At 44.4% G+C, this 15,580-nt stretch overlaps 2 protein-coding genes across 4 annotated transcripts; one reads left to right on the top strand and one right to left on the bottom strand.

Annotated features, from left to right (window-relative positions):
* Positions 1-121: 121 nt before the first annotated feature.
* Positions 122-9,928, top strand: MTIF2 (mitochondrial translational initiation factor 2). 3 transcript variants are annotated; one of them, XM_042894723.1, is made up of 14 exons: positions 122-320; positions 1,452-1,683; positions 2,161-2,266; positions 3,439-3,610; positions 4,054-4,214; positions 4,990-5,166; positions 5,699-5,838; positions 6,226-6,350; positions 7,140-7,344; positions 7,750-8,002; positions 8,543-8,683; positions 8,824-8,988; positions 9,173-9,313; positions 9,672-9,928. In XM_042894723.1, exons 2-14 carry the CDS (start codon positions 1,459-1,461, stop codon positions 9,839-9,841), a joined length of 2,181 nt encoding a protein of 726 aa, XP_042750657.1. In that variant the 5' UTR covers positions 122-320; positions 1,452-1,458; the 3' UTR covers positions 9,842-9,928. The 3 variants fall into 3 exon arrangements, with proteins under 3 accessions (XP_042750657.1, XP_042750666.1, XP_042750676.1); XM_042894732.1 differs by lacking the exon at positions 122-320 and having other exon boundaries at positions 1,595-1,683; positions 2,115-2,266; XM_042894742.1 differs by lacking the exons at positions 122-320; positions 1,452-1,683; positions 2,161-2,266; positions 3,439-3,610 and adding an exon at positions 4,717-4,899 and having other exon boundaries at positions 4,126-4,214.
* A 1,094-nt stretch (positions 9,929-11,022) lies between these two features.
* Positions 11,023-12,738, bottom strand: RPS27A (ribosomal protein S27a). Its single transcript, XM_042886197.1, has 5 exons — positions 12,612-12,738; positions 12,387-12,441; positions 12,210-12,295; positions 11,501-11,632; positions 11,023-11,203 (listed from the first exon to the last, which is right to left on the bottom strand). The coding sequence occupies exons 1-5, from the start codon at positions 12,657-12,659 to the stop codon at positions 11,054-11,056; spliced, it is 471 nt and encodes a 156-aa protein (XP_042742131.1). The 5' UTR covers positions 12,660-12,738; the 3' UTR covers positions 11,023-11,053.
* Positions 12,739-15,580: the final 2,842 nt, after the last annotated feature.

Raw genomic sequence — 15,580 nt, 5'->3', positions numbered from 1 at the left:
CCCCGCCCCACGCTGTGATTGGCTGAGAACCCGGTGGGCGCTGCGCCTGCGCGGCGAGTCCTGTCACTCGGCGCATGCGCAGAGCGGCTCGGCTGGCGTCAGGCGCGGGGCGGGAGCGGGCGGCGGCGGGGCTGGTGGTCGGTAGTGCTGCTTGGGGCAGCTCGGCGTTCTCACGGCTCCCGCCTGCGGGGTGAGACGGTTCCTGAGTTCTTGACGGAACCGCAGGCGTTGTGAGACGACTGAGAGCCGTGAGCTCGCCGGGGGCTGCCTGGGGCTGCCTGGGGGATGGTGCGGAGCCGCTGTGAGGGGAGATAGCCGAGGTACTGAGGGGGGCTGCGGGGCAGGTGGGTGCCCGGATAGCAGATTGAGTGGGAAGAGCGGTTAAATAGGAGAGTTACACGGGGTGGTTAGCGAAACGGATGGATAAAACGACGCGGGGTGTCTGACAGAGGCGTCTGGGTGTCAGCTGCCAGTCCTTGTGCCAGGCCTCTGCATTGGGCCCGCACCGCGTCCTTGTCTCTGAGCTGGGGAGGAGTGGTTCAGGGGGTGGGCCGTTTGGCAGAGAAAGAATTGATTGGATGGGGTTAAACGTTAGGAGGAAATTTTACTCAGAGGGCAGTGAGGCCCTGGCAGTGCTGCCCAGAGCTGTGGTGCCCCATGCCTGGAGGTGCCCAAGGCCAGGTTGGATGGGCCCTGGGCAGCCTGAGCTGGTGGGGGGCAGCCAGCCCATGGCAGGGATTGGAACTCAATGATCCCTTCTAACCCAAGACATTCTGTGATTCTGTAATCTTGGAAAGTTACAGGCTTAGCCTTGAAAGATGTCACTGTGTGCATAGGACAACACTAATACCACGATGGGGCTGCAGTCCTGCAGCAGTGGTATGGCTCTTGGAGGTGGCACTTTGCAGATTGCTTTTACTGACGGGGAGAGTTAGGTTGCAGCAGAGAAACTGTTAATGCAGCATAAATGTCCTTTGTTTTTAGGTCATGTCACCTGGGGTCGTGATTTTAGTAGTTTATATTAAAGTTCAGTAGGGATGGATGGAAGGCTTCTAAGTTGTGGTGATATTAATAAATCCAAGTTTGAAACAGGATAGTGAGAGAGCTGGAAGGTAAAGCCAAAAATGAACAGTGTTACAAAGTAGTTCATCTTTGTCAGCATCAAAAAGCCAGCCTTGTAGCATTTGCAGTCACACAGAATCACAGACTCACCAAGGTTGGAAAAGACCTACAAGACAATCCAGTCCAACCATCCACCTATCACCAATAGTTCTCTTTGAACCATGTCCCTCAACACAAACCCAAATGTTCCTACGGTCGGACTTGATCTTGAAGGTCTTTTCCAAACTGATCAATTCTATGCTTGTATGATTGTGATGTTTGTGTGTTTTGTTCCTATGAGTGTTATCCTGGCAGAGAGCAGCTTTCATTGTGTCCTCTTGCATTTTCAGTGAGGAAATGAATCGAAGGCTGATACTGAAGTTTGAAAATCTGATCCATTTCCATGGTGCTTGCAGACAGTTGCACACTCTTCCCTGCAGGGCAGTTTGCAGAGCACAATGGAAGCCTGTACAGTCATCTGTGTGTCCCACACGTTCTGTTCATCCATATCCACAGTGCTGGCAGAGAGACAAGTTGGTCAGAGTTGCCTTGTCACCATGCAGATATCTAGCTACTAAGGAGGTAATTCACAAAACCCAGTAATCTCTGGTTTTATGTGGAATTTCAAAGTGCAAGAAATCAATCTGGGCATTTAATAACAAAAAACAAGGATGCTTTATTAATGAATATACAGGAGCTATTGTAATTTTTATTTTTATTTTTTACAAAATGTAGTTATTTAAGGCTGTATTGTGACTCATTCTCAAATATTGATATGAAGTACTTTTACCAGCAGCATCATGAATCTTTCAAAGGCAGGAGAAAATGATTTGTTTTCCTTGTTTTCCCCCTCAGAAAATTAAAAACGACTGAAGGCAGTGTGGATACACATGTGAAGTGTTCAGTAGGATGTTTAAGTCTTTCATTTATCTTAGTGTTGTAGACAGAAGGACTGTTTGCAGCGTGCAGCTTGAGACCACTGTCTTTTCAATGTTGTTCTTATTACTTCTTAGTTAATGCCAGCTGTGTGTTCCTATGTACATGTCTAATTCCATGTAGGAGAAGAAAAAGGACAGAAGGAAATTACCGATGACCAAAGGGGAAGTGGAGATAAGGCGGCAGATGACTGTTGAGGAACTTGCAAGAGCAATGGGTAAAGACATAGGTGAGAGCCTCTCTGTTGTTCAGGATGCATTTCACTGTGGTGTGTCCATCACTCGTACCACCTTCATGAATGGTGAAGTCACAGGTATTCTAAGATGGTGTCAGTGGTTACCAGTCCATCCCTTTCCAACGTAGGCCTGTATCAAATCACTTGTTTCATCAAATTTATTTAACCAGAGAGGAGGAAGGTGTTGGTAGGCATGATGTCAGGCTGAAGAGGAAAAAATGCCAGGCCATCCAAACTGTCAGGGAGGACATTTCAGTGTAAAGAAGCCGGAACTCTGTTCTCCAGCAGATGGGCTTCAGTCTGGGTAGGCTGCTCTCTGGTTGTGCTCCCAGAGGGCTGAATTATATTGTGGGAAGAGAAACATTGCATCCTGCTTTGTTGAAGATGGATCCCTGTGAATTCAGAGTTCAGGGCTAAGGAGAGAAGGAGCAGAAGAGCGTCTGCCTGCGGTCCAGCCCTTACATCCCTCCCTGGGAGCAGGAACTTTGATTTAGGAGCAATCTGTGTTCCATTAAAACAGTCATTTGTGGTGGCTTAAGAACTTGCCCACGGCACTTTCCTCTTCAGGTAGTTCCCTAAAGCTGGATTGCAGAAATAGGCTTGTTTCTTTTAACCCCATGAACCGTTCCTGGCTGTGGCTCAGTTTAATCAATTATTTTTCAAAGATGTTCTAAGGAGTTATTAACGTGCTTTGACCATTGACATTTGAAATAATTACACACCTTTGTAATTGCAATTCCTAATCTATTTTATCCAGTTCAATACCTTTCTGCAAACTTCCCCCTCAGAAACAAAGAGAGAACCAAGAGTCTGTCGCATCTCTCTGTGCGTTTCAGAGAGATTTGTAATGATGCTGAAGTCCATGTGTAACAGTTCTTGATTATTGCAGTATGCTCTGTATATCCACTACCAGAGAGAGTGGCATATGAGCACGTTTATCAGATTTCCTTCTTCCTTATATCACGTGAGGCGGTCACTTTCCATAGACATTTTAGATAGAAGTTATTCCCTGCAGGAACTTCTAGATGAATCTGCCTAAAGCAAGAATGCTTTGTGAGTGAAACTTGTTGGTACAATCTGAGCTGCTCACAGACAAATCATCTTTGTGTGTTTCAGTCCCACATGCTTTTTTACGGGATTATTAAATGTCTTTCTCTTTGTTTCAGATCATATTTATGAAGCCCTGCTGTACTCAGATATTGACGTCAATTCCCTAGAACCAGATTCCATTTTATATGAAGACTCTATCAAGCTGATTGTTAAAAAATCAGGAATGAAGTATAAGTCAGCAAAACTGAGAGAGGAAAAAGAAAGAGAAAACAAAGATGCAGTGAAACGGTGAGCTGTGAACCATTCCTCCTTGTTCTTTTCAGCCTGTTTGCTTCTCCAAGGGTTGTTTGTGTACTGTGTTTTCTTCCAGCAGTGTGTAGATGGTACCTGATGTGGTCATAGTCAGGAAGTATGCACTATAGATAGTGTCACAGGTATTACCTGTGACACTGATGCTCAGATTGATTAGTTTTAGGTGTTTTTCTAAGTGGTCCTCTGAAGTAAAGCCAACTCTTCTTCAGTGTTCTGAATTACTGCACTAATTAATGCAGCAGGAAGATGGAATGCTAGGAGGGCAAACTGTGATGTAGCTCGGGTTTGTGGTTATGGTGGGGAGAAGCTAGGCTTACCTCTGCAGTGCTGGCAGATGGCACTGGGTTAGGCACAGGGGGCACGGGGTGGCGTGGTGAACTGACCTGATGTTTATGAAACATCTTTTGTCTTGCTTGCAGACCTCCTGCAGACCCGGCATTCTTAACTCCGCGGCCCCCAGTTGTTACCATAATGGGCCACGTTGATCATGGGAAAACAACTTTACTTGACAGCCTGCGGAAAACTCAGGTGGCAGCCATGGAAGCAGGAGGCATCACACAACACATTGGTGCTTTTCTTGGTATGATCCAAGTGTACTTGTGTGTGTGTGTGTATGATGACTTATCTTACGTAGCGGGCTGACTCGCTGACAGGTCACTGGGGAAATGTTGCAGCATACCCAGTTTATATGCAAGTAGTGAAAAAGGAAAGCATAACTTGTAACTGGAATAGAATAGTTCAGTTGGAAGAGACCTCAAGAGATCCAACTGCTGGCTACTTCTGGGCTAGCCAGAAGTCAAAGCATGTTACTGAGGTCATTATCTAGGTGCCTCTTGAGCACTGAGACACCTGGGTCATCAGCCTTTTTTCTTAGGAGCTTACCCAGTGCTTGACCACCCTCACAATGAGGACGTTTATCCTAACACCCAGTCTGGACTCTGGCACAGCTTTGTGCCATTCCTGTGCTTCCTGTTGTTGGTTAGCAGTGAGAAGAGACCCTTCTTCCCTCTCTGTTTGTTCTGCTCAGGAAATTATAGAGAACAACCAGATTACACATTGGTCTGCTTTTCTCTCTCAACTAGACAAATCCATGTAACTGTGTGGATGAAACTTTGAAGTGAATTATGTGTCCAGTTGAAATTAGACCGTTTTGGATTAGGAAAGATTCCAAGATGTCTTTTTTAATCCTCTAAGAAGAAAAAGCACTCTTGACCACCGTGCCAGCAGTCACCTGTCTGCCTAAAAAGTCTTTTATTTTTCCCCCTGTAAGTCCTCAAATGAGTAGTGCTTAATTTACGAAAGGTCAGATAAAGCTATGCGAAATGCTGATTATAAAATATATCATTTATTCACAGTGCATCTGCCTTCTGGGGAAAAGATCACTTTCCTTGATACTCCTGGGCATGCAGCTTTCTCAGCCATGCGAGCGAGAGGTGCATATGTGACTGACATCATCATCCTGGTTGTAGCAGCAGAGGATGGAGTGATGCAGCAAACTATAGAGTCCATTGAACATGCTAAAAATGCAGGAGGTACCGTGTTCAACTTGTTAATGTTACATTTGTAAATGAGTGGCAAGCCACGGAGTTAATATACAAGGTGTAATGTTGCTGTGCAGCTCAGTACCGAGCACTTTGCACACCTTTATTCACCTCTCAAAGGAAACTGCTTGAATTTAGAGCCATAACGCTTGTGAAGAAACTGCCCTCGTCCTGCTGCCTTCTCCATGGGGAAGGTGTCTAAAAATATGCTGAATGTTACACTGACAACTAAAGATATTGAAATATTTGTTTCAGGATTTGCAGATTTGCCAGAAAAACATGTGTCGTTTGTAGGTAGCTTTGTTTTCTTTCTTTTTTTCCCTCTCTTTACTACTGTGGTTCCTCCAAGCCCCTCCTTAAGATAGCTCAGTTGCCTTTGGTTTCCTAAGGTTGCCTAGGGAGTAGATACCAAGTGAGCTGATTTGTTCTGAGTAGTCACAACCTGTTCTAACTTCTTATTGTAACTGTGCTGGTAGCAGTGAGTTTTTGTTAGCTTAGTGATGGGTTTGTTCTCTCATTTTAGTTCCTCTCATCCTCGCCATTAACAAGTGTGACAAACCTGAAGCTGATCCTGAAAGAGTGAAGAAGGAATTGCTGGCTCACGATGTGGTCTGTGAGGAGTTTGGAGGTGATGTTCAGGCTGTAAATATTTCTGCACTCAAGGTAAAGTTTTGGTCAAACAAACCACTGATGGATGTCTAACACCTGCATCCATACACTTGTTTGACAGTTGGAAGATGAATGCTTGTCTTTCTGGTATCGGACGCGTTACCTTGAGCTGTTGCCTCATGGTAACATTTTGAACCTCAGATCTTCAGCGATCACCGTTGATTCATTTTTCCTTGGGCAAACTGTGCTTACTAATGTGCCTTGCAGAATGGAGCAGCAGCCCGAGCAGCCTGTCACGTTGTTTACTTTGCTGCCATCTGTGCTGTTGGTACTGTGTTGTCACAAGTTCTGAACTGAATGGCAGATCGTAGTGCTGATTTCGACTTCGGATCCTTTTAATTTGTGCATTACCTTACTTCTGTTTTGTTTTGTCCCATACAGGGTGACAACCTGACAGTTTTGGCAGAAGCAACCGTTGCTTTGGCTGAGATGTTAGAACTGAAGGCAGATTACACAGGTCTGGTAGAGGGGACCATCGTTGAGTCTCGCAAAGACAAAGGGAAAGGGTAAGTTCTGTGTTCTTTACAACTTCAATGAAGAAGTTTGTAACAGTGCATCAATACTGTGTAGGTGGTCCTTACCTAAATTTTTAGGTTTAAAGTTGTACTTAAAAAAACCAAAACAAAACAAAACGCATAAAACTGTAGCTAATGAAATCATAATTCTACAGCATCGTGTACAGAAAAGGCATTCATAAAGTGCTTGAGCTCAAATCGTTGTATTACTAAAATGAAATCCTGTAAGTTCAGGAAATATTTTCAAAACATAATCTGTTTTAGCATTTCAGCATCACTGAGAAGTAGAGCTGGCAGTGTTCATAGTTAAAATGTCACAAATATGGCACAATCTGTAAAAAAGGTCTGACATTTTGCTCTCGAACTGCTGCAGTCCTTTTGCATGTTCTCTTTTAAGAAGGTGTGTTCTCCCCTCTTTAAAAATAAACTGAAGGTTGAGAAGTTGGGTTGGCTTTTGTTTGGTGGTTTTTGTTTGTTTTTTTTTGAGTGAGGAGGAGCAGGGATTCACTTCATGCAAAGTTACTGAAAGATTGAAGATGTCAAATCTTGTGTTAATCTGCAGAAATGAGGAGTGCAGCCCGGATTTGGTTATCATTACAAGTCACTTTAAATTTTTCTTAGCTTGCTCATAGAAGGTGTCACAGCAATGTTCTGCCTGTGGTCGATCACCAAAACATTTCTTTATGCTGACTTACCTGTGATAACCCTGGCTACTTCAGTTAATGGAGAGTTACTTGAATTTGGTCTGTTCTTTTTTTTCCCCCCTCTGCTTTCCGCTAGTCCAGTTACCACAGCCATCATCCAAAGAGGAACTCTGAGGAAAGGCTGTGTTCTGGTTGCAGGGAAGACCTGGGCAAAAGTGCGTTTCATGTTCGATGAGAATGGCAAAGCTGTGGATGCAGCCTCTCCCAGCATCCCAGTGGAAATCATGGGCTGGAAGGAAGTTCCTTCAGCAGGAGATGAAATCCTTGAAGTGGAATCTGAGGTACAGAAAGAACTGTGTAATGGGGAAAGTCATACTGCAGAAAGATGAGAAGGAAGGACATAAGGGTTTTCTTTGTTTGTATGTAGAATATACATATTCAGAAAATACATACATCTTCTAAACACCCAGCATAAACTGGTGAAAGATGGGCATTAAGGCCTGAGTCGGGCTGTTTCAGAGTTAACCTGGGATATGTTTAGTGTCTCTGCTTTCAGAAAGGCTGTTTTCTCTTTTATGTGACCATGATGTGGCTTTACCTGGAGAACAATCCAGTGCTGAACCGTATCTGTGTTGTAATTTTATGAGCTGGTTTGACAGAAGAAACAAAAGGATAAAATGGGGTTAAGGGGGAGATTTTCAGTGCAGTGATTTGAAAGGCGATGTCTTTATTTTTTTCATGCCCAGCAAAGGGCACATGAAGTTGTGGCCTGGAGAACATATGTTGAACAACAAGAGAAGATGAAAAAGGACGGAGAAGTTATTGAAGCAAAGCAAAAGGAACACAGAATGGAATATGAGAAGAAGCTACAGAATTTAGCCCATTTGACCTGGAGACAGAGAAAGGCAGCCCTGTACAAGGCCAGCAAGCATCTCATGCCCTTAAAGCCGAAAGAGAGAGCAGAAACGGACGAAAATGTGCTGTCCATAATCATTAAAGGTGCTCTCCTGTTCTGTTTACTACTGCATTGGTTCTGTGCTTCTTAGATGCTCAGTCTGCAGCATAGTTCTGAAGCATTAGCAAAACTTCAGTTACCAGAAGTTTGATCAGTTTAAAACTGAACAGAGTATTGAACATCCATCAGTAAGGAAAGCAGGTCAGTGGAAGTGCTGTGGGTGCACATGCATGTGTGTGTAAGCAGGCTGTTTGAGCAGCAGTACTGCATTAGCAGACCAGAGGAAAAGAACAGCTACATATTAGTCGGTTTGACCACCTGTACAGTACTGTGTGTGCATTAAAAGTAACAGCTGAGAAACTACACAAACTTGACCTGAACAGTAGGTGTGGAGCTTCTGGTCCTATTATATGTATTCCACTTTTGTAATGAAGAGGCTTTTCAGATGTGCTTTAAAGTACTGCAAGAAACATGAAGAGAGTACTAAGTAGATGTGGGTTATTTTGCACAAGGTAGAGTTGCCTTAATTCTCCAGTATCACACTGTTTATATGAGGTCAGCAGCGCTGCCATTTACACACACAGGTGATGTGGATGGATCTGTGGAAGCTATTCTGAATGTTCTGGACAGCTATGATGCAGATGATGAGTGTAAATTGGATGTCATTCATTTTGGAATGGGAGATATCAGTGAAACTGATCTAAGCCTTGCTGAAACATTTAATGGTGAGTGTATGTTTAAAGATAAATTTACAGTTAGCAGAAACTGAACTGTTACCAGTCTGACATTCAGGAGGTGGCAAATGCTTTCGCTCACTTTAAAAAGTCATTCTTGGTGATCAGTTGCTGATTGTTATGTTTGACAGGTGTTGTTTATGGATTCAGCGTGAAAGCAAATGAAACTATTAAAAAGATGGCTGCTAAAAAGGGAGTAAAAATTAAACTGCACAACATCATCTACAAACTTATTGAGGATTTGAAAGATGAGCTGAGTAGCAGACTACCCCCATCCGTGGTGGAAAACACAATAGGTGAGTTTTCACTGACTGTTCAATTACATTTTTGCAGCCTCACATCTATTCTCCAATAAAATGTTCCTGCTGTTATCAGATATTTAATCCTTCTCTATAGCAGTTTTCCTGTTTTGGTAAAGAGCTTTGGTAAGTGGAATAGTGTAACTTGGTTTTACTTAATTTTATTTTATTTTTTTTTAAGGGGAAGCTTCTGTTCTCGACATCTTCTCTGTAACAGTAGGAAAAAACAAAGTTCCAGTAGCTGGGTGCAGAGTACAGAAAGGGCAGCTGGACAAGAAGATGAAATTTAAGTTGATCCGTAAAGGGAATGTTATTTGGAAAGGTAAGCAGGATGGCCCTGTCCACAAGTACTGGTTCCTGTGAAATGAGTGTAAAAGGTGTGCATCTAGTTGTAGTTGTCAGATGTGCTGTTCAGAATGGAATTATTCCAAGTACAGAAAAGTGGTGGTTGTCATACCTGTTCCAAGCCACCATCCCTGATAGAAAATCAGCAGCAGCCCAGATTCACCCACTAAAAAGCTCTGCTGCCTGACTTCCATTAGCTGCACGTGCTCATCATCCCTAGGATTTCTTGCTTTCATTTTCAGCTACATCTAAAATCTTAACAAGGTAAGACAGGGAACGCCAAGCATCTCCATGCTGATGTTGTTAGTGGACTCTGCCTCTCCTTTTCTCTCTAGGATCTTTATCATCACTGAAGCATCATAAAGATAATGTCCAGGTAATAAAAACAGGTATGGATTGTGGATTAAGTTTGGACAAGCATATGGAATTCAATATTGGAGATGAAATCATCTGTTATGAAGAAAAAGAAATTCAACAGACAACTTCCTGGAATCCAGGGTTTTAAAACAGGGTTGGATACCTAACGCTAAAGGTCGTGTCCTATTCCTGCCTTGAACTCTTTAACATTAAATGAACTTAGTTATGGAAAAAACTGTGTCCCTGTATCTGCTGCTTCTGTGTTGTTCCACTCTCAAACCTCATCCACCAGTCAGTTTATGTCCTTGGAACACAAGATTACACTAATGACGAGCACTTCATGTTTGTGAAACAAGGTACAGCTATTTCTGATGCTTGTCTCTAGGTTTCTGAGCAGCCTTCTTCCCCCACACTGGTACTGTACCATTTTTCAGAACGTTGTCAGCTTTGTGAGGTCTGCCCTCAGCCTCTAGCACAGAAATGTGACTTCAATTTTTTTCTGTCCTGATTTTCCTGGTCAGAACTGCAGTAGTACCATCTGTCTTCTCAGTTCCTATTTAAACAGGCCACTTACTTAGAAGTTTTTTCTCATCTGTCACCACTACCCCGTCTTTCTTTATAAAATGCAAACTCTGCTCCTACAAAACCAATTCCAGGACTAATTTACTCACATTTTGCAGATGCTATGAAAAACAGCTCAAAAATCACTGTCAGAGCTGACCAGAAATAAGAATATTTTGGTAAGCTTAGGAGTGTTTCCAAAATGTGCATTTCATACACTGAATCTTAAGTAGTACATAGATGAGCCACACAAGTAGAGGTGGACAGGACTTTGGCCATTGAGGTCTGCAGGATTTCACCTCATTTTTTTGGGAGACTTACCTTAAAAAGGCATAGAATAAAATTTAAATTAAAAAAAAACAGCATTCTGCTCTTTTAAGAGCTGGTGTTTTCACACAGGTATATTCCATGCAGCAGATACTATAGCTCAATCTTAAATATGAGTTAAAAAATGCAACATTTTACCTGACAAACCACCACCTTTGGTTAATAAGTAGCCTATAAGAAATGGTTTGTATTATGTCTTCTCCAGTCACAGGATTACTGAATGACTTAGAGAGGAAAATTTTTCTGGAAGATTATCTAGCGTTATGATATTGCTGCATTCTAGAGCTACAAAAAACATCTTAATCAAAGGCACTCATCAAGTTGGTGCTTCAGCTCCAGACTGAAATGACTTCACTGGAGGTGGTAGCGACATCCAGAATTTAAAACCCTTCTAGCTTAGCAGAGAAGAAACACCATGCAGAAATAAATCCTCACGCAGTCTAGAATCTGAGATTTTTATTGTCTAGTACATTTACTTGTCTTCAGGTTTATTGAAGCAGTACGTCAGACAGCACTTGCCACAGTAGTGTCTGTCGAAGTGGCTGGCCATGAAGACTCCCGCCCCACACTCCTCAGAAGGGCACTCTCGGCGCAGACGACTGATCTTGCCGTTCTCATCCACCTGCCAAGGACAAAGAGGCCACACCTCACCTGTACTTGCCACATTCAGCACTAGTTATTTTCAAGTACTTTTCTTCTACAAAGTATTTTCTGTAAATGTTCCTCTGTCAGAATTGTCAAAGCAAAGTTCAACAGTGCCTGACTGTAGCAGTCAATGTATCAGATGGGATAGTTGCAAATAGGATTTTAAATACACCTGGTGACACCCAGGCTAGTTACAGGCTTCACATGCTATATCCAGTCCCTCTTGCAGTGAGGCCTATGCTTTGCCAACCCTCCTCAAGAGGGCTCTACATACCTTGTAGTACTTGAGCACGGCAAGTTTAACCTTCTTCCTCTTGTGCTTGTTCTTCTTGGGGGTGGTGTAAGACTTCTTCTTCCTTTTCTTAGCACCACCACGCAGTCTCAGCACAAGGTGAAGAGTTGATTCCTGTTTATGAAATACACAAAACGCTTTCTCAAGCACAGTAGTATTTCAGCAGGTTTTTTCTTTCATCTACAAGAGTATTTAAGTAGCAGGATTTCAAGTTCCAGCTAACTATGAAAGTTCTAAAAGGATTTTTTGCCATTTAGTCTGCAAACGAACCTGCTCCACAGAACCACGTGCTGCTGCACTCCAAAGCCCAAAAGGGCTAAATAATTTTTAATTTGTTGTGTCTACATTCCTCATTTCTATCTGAAACTTCAGAACAGTTTCACGATGCAACCAAGCTAACTTGTTGCTGAAAATGGTGAATTGTTCTTCCACTTCTTAGTGGCACCACTGCGCACCTGGCCTCACAGTGAGGTTAACCTGGCAGCACTGTGCAGCAATTTAAAGTCGCAGCACCAAGAGCCAGGGCTGACGGAGCAGAAGCAATGCAAGCTGTTGGAAACGTTTTGCTTCTGACCTGCAGCTACGGGCTGCATCAAGCCAGGAGTGCCAGCGAGGCTCAGTGTGGGTGGAGCACTGAGAGCAGCACAGACACAGCCCGTTCCCGTGGCTCAACTCAGCGCTTCCTACTCACTTTCTGGATGTTGTAGTCAGACAGCGTGCGGCCATCTTCCAGCTGCTTCCCAGCGAAAATCAGTCGCTGCTGATCAGGAGGAATTCCTACCAGCGAGACACAGCGAGAAGGGATAAGCAACGCGAACCACACGTGGATCTGAGTGAGAGCGGGATGCCAGAAGCGTCTTCAACTCACCTTCCTTATCCTGGATCTTAGCTTTCACATTCTCTATAGTATCAGAGGGCTCGACCTGTGGTGAAACAAAGCGATGGAGAAAAACAAACAAACAAAAAAAGCCCGCAACAAGCCGAGCACGCAGCCTGCCTTCAACCGGCCCGGCCCGCACCGCCCGCCCTGCCGCAGCGAGGCCTTGCCGGACCGCCGCCCGCCCTCAGCCGGCACGGCGCTACGGGACTTCACCTCGAGGGTGATGGTCTTCCCCGTGAGGGTCTTCACGAAGATCTGCATGTCGAGGCCGGCACCCGCGGGAGAGAGGCGGTGAGGGGCGGCCGGGCCGGGGCCACGCGCGGCAACGGAGCGGAGCTCGGCCGCGTCCTGCTCGCAGAATGGCGGCGCGCAGAAAGAGCGGCTGGGCCGCACGCACGGGGTTTCAGCAGCGCCGGCCGAAGGGCGGGAAGGGGGCGGGATGGCGGGAAGGGGGGCGGGGCTGGGCGCACTGAGGGCTGCCGGGAGTTGGAGTTCGTGAGGGAGCGGGGCCGGTTCTTTCCGTGTCTTTTGGACCAGACGGGGAGGTGCGGTGTGTGAATGTGTAACTGAAACACCCACGTTTCCAGATAGATGGGGATGAAGGTGGCTGCCTCTGCTTCTGAGCCGTGAGGTAGTTTGATGTTTTGAGGGTTAAAATGAGTCTGCAGAGCGTTTACTAATTGTGTTTCACCTCATAGGGCTTACAAGAGTAACGGCCTGACTTCAGTCCAGCAGGAATATGAGGCATTTGAGGCTGTGCTGCCGTGCAGTGAGACGTGGACAGGCTGCAGAGGTGGGCAGGGAGGAACTGAAGAGATTTAACACGAGCAGGAGTGGAGTCTGACACCTGGGGAGGAATAACCACATGTATCAGTACAGGTTAGGGGATGGATGACCTGATGGAGAGGAGCTCTGTGTGGAAGGACCCGCGGGTCCCGGTGGCCAGCAGGCGGTCCATGAGCCAGCAGTGCCCAGGAGGGCCGGTGGGATCCTGGGGTGCGTCACTAAGAGCGCTGGGCAGCAGGTGAGGGAGGTGACCTGCCCTGGTGAGGCCACTTTTACAAAAAAAAGTCCTGGAATCTGAGTCCACAACTCTGTTGCTGTCAGAGCAAGTATGTGGGTTTTTCTTTGGTTGTTTCCTCAGAATAAAAGCTATTGAGAAGAATTCTGCAAAAACTGAAAACACGGTATTAAAGGCTCAATTTGTAAGGGAGAGGCCCTTTGAGACTTTGGCATCTAAGAGAAAATATTATGTGCTGTTAAGCCCATCCCAGGGAAATCCAGTTTTCTGGTAGTGTGAGCCATTCTTCCGTGTTCAGTATATATATTTTTAAATAACAACAACAACAGTGATAATCACTGCATTGTAACAAGTCTTACTATTAAAGGCTGAGGCAAAGAAGGCATTAGGTACTTCAGCCTTGTCCTTATCCTTGGTCACCAAGCTGCCCTTGGCATCCAACAACAAGGAGAGACTGAAGGAGCTGAGGCTGTTTAGTCTAGAGAAAAGGAGGCTGAGGGGAGACCTTATTACTCTCTTCCAATACCTGAAAGGTGCTTACAGTGAGAGCAGGGTTGGTCTCTTCTCACAGGTGACAGGATGAAGGGAAAAGGCCTCAAGTTGTGCCAGAGGAGGTTTAGGTTGGATATCAGGAAACACTTCTTTACAGAAAGTGGTGTTAAGCACTGGAATGGGCTCCTCAGGGAGGTGGTTGAGTCACCATCCCTGGATGTGTTTAGAAACCATTTGGATGTCGTGCTCAGGGATGTGATTTAGCAGAGGGTTGTTGGAGTTAGGGTAGTATGGTTAGGTCGTGGTTGGACTCGATGATCTTTAAGGTCTTTTCCAACCTGAATGATTCTATGATTCTGTTGTAATATCTGTACCTGTAGGATGCATATCCCTTTGCTGGAATGTAGAAGAGCAGTGAACCAGTAGAAATAGGGAGTTTTATACCAGAAGAATAATATATTCAGAAAGTCTTTGCTATTGTGAGAAGCTGCCAGTGGCCGAGGTAGGGCCTGTATTACTGTCTTTAGGCAGCTTTAATGGTTTCTGTCCATAAAAGAGCAAGTGAAAGGAGCCCGTGAGCTGAGAAAAACATGCAGCAGTGCTTTCTATTTTGACAAAGGAATTTGAGAAGAGGTTTCAAGATTGGAAAAAAAATAAAAATCAATTTTTTGGGTATATTTGTGACTCGATTTTCAGTCGACATAAATACCATGAATCCGTGAATTTTCAGATGGAGAGAAAATGAGATATTCAACTCAAGAATCTGATCATGTTTCTCTACCAGAGAGAAACACCTCTCGCTGCACAATCTGCCTCATCAAGTCATCACTTTCTGGCAGTACAGACATTTGAGAAGAACTGTTTTCAAGGATGAAGCACAGGGAGAGTAAAATGTCATCAGAAATCTCTGATGAATGCCTCAGAGCTCAGTGAGAATTGCAGCCACTGCCATCAAACCAGCCTGATGCAGCAGTGTCACAAAAACCTGGTCACATATCCTACTGGTGTGACGTTTTTGTTGCTCTTTTTTAGTATTTTAAGTATTTTTTATATAGCTTTCTTTAACAGTGAATGACCGAGTGCACCCTCAGTAAGTTTGCAGAAACCAGGAAGGCTCTGCAGAGTGGTATGGATAGGCTACATCAATGGGCTGAGATCAACCACAGCAATGAGACTAATCTGCACCCACTGACGTTCACCTGAATATTTTGAAACGTAAAAAGAATGTTGTCATGGTGCTCCAAGTTGGCAGTTCACAAGATCAGAGTTAATATCATAAATGCAATAAGTGCTGGGATGTGGCCACAGACAATAAATCAATCCTTTATCTACCTTCCAAATGTCTACCTTGGCCCTTCAGAACTGAAGGCTTGATGAAGTTGGGGGTTTTTCAAAAGCATCCAGATACCTGAAGGAAATTGGACACTACTGGGCTTTGCATTTGCATTTATAATCCCTTGTTATTAAAAAATCAGGATTGGTTTGTCAACTCACCTACATGATGAAAGCTGATGGCAGCTTACTGCAGCACTGAGTGCACACGGGATCTCTCTCCTTGCATGCACTCACAGGAGCTAAAAAACACACAGATACATTCAGTATGCAAATATTCATGCATTTTCTGTGAATTCCAAGAATTGCTATCCATATTAACATCTAATGCTACACA

The sequence above is a fragment of the Lagopus leucura genome, unplaced genomic scaffold (assembly GCF_019238085.1).
Source record: "Lagopus leucura isolate 7727_CA_CO unplaced genomic scaffold, USGS_WTPT01 Super-Scaffold_73, whole genome shotgun sequence".
Taxonomy (NCBI): domain Eukaryota; kingdom Metazoa; phylum Chordata; class Aves; order Galliformes; family Phasianidae; genus Lagopus; species Lagopus leucura.
The sequence above is the reverse complement of the archived record's forward strand: the minus strand, read 5'-3'. Positions and strand labels throughout refer to the sequence as shown.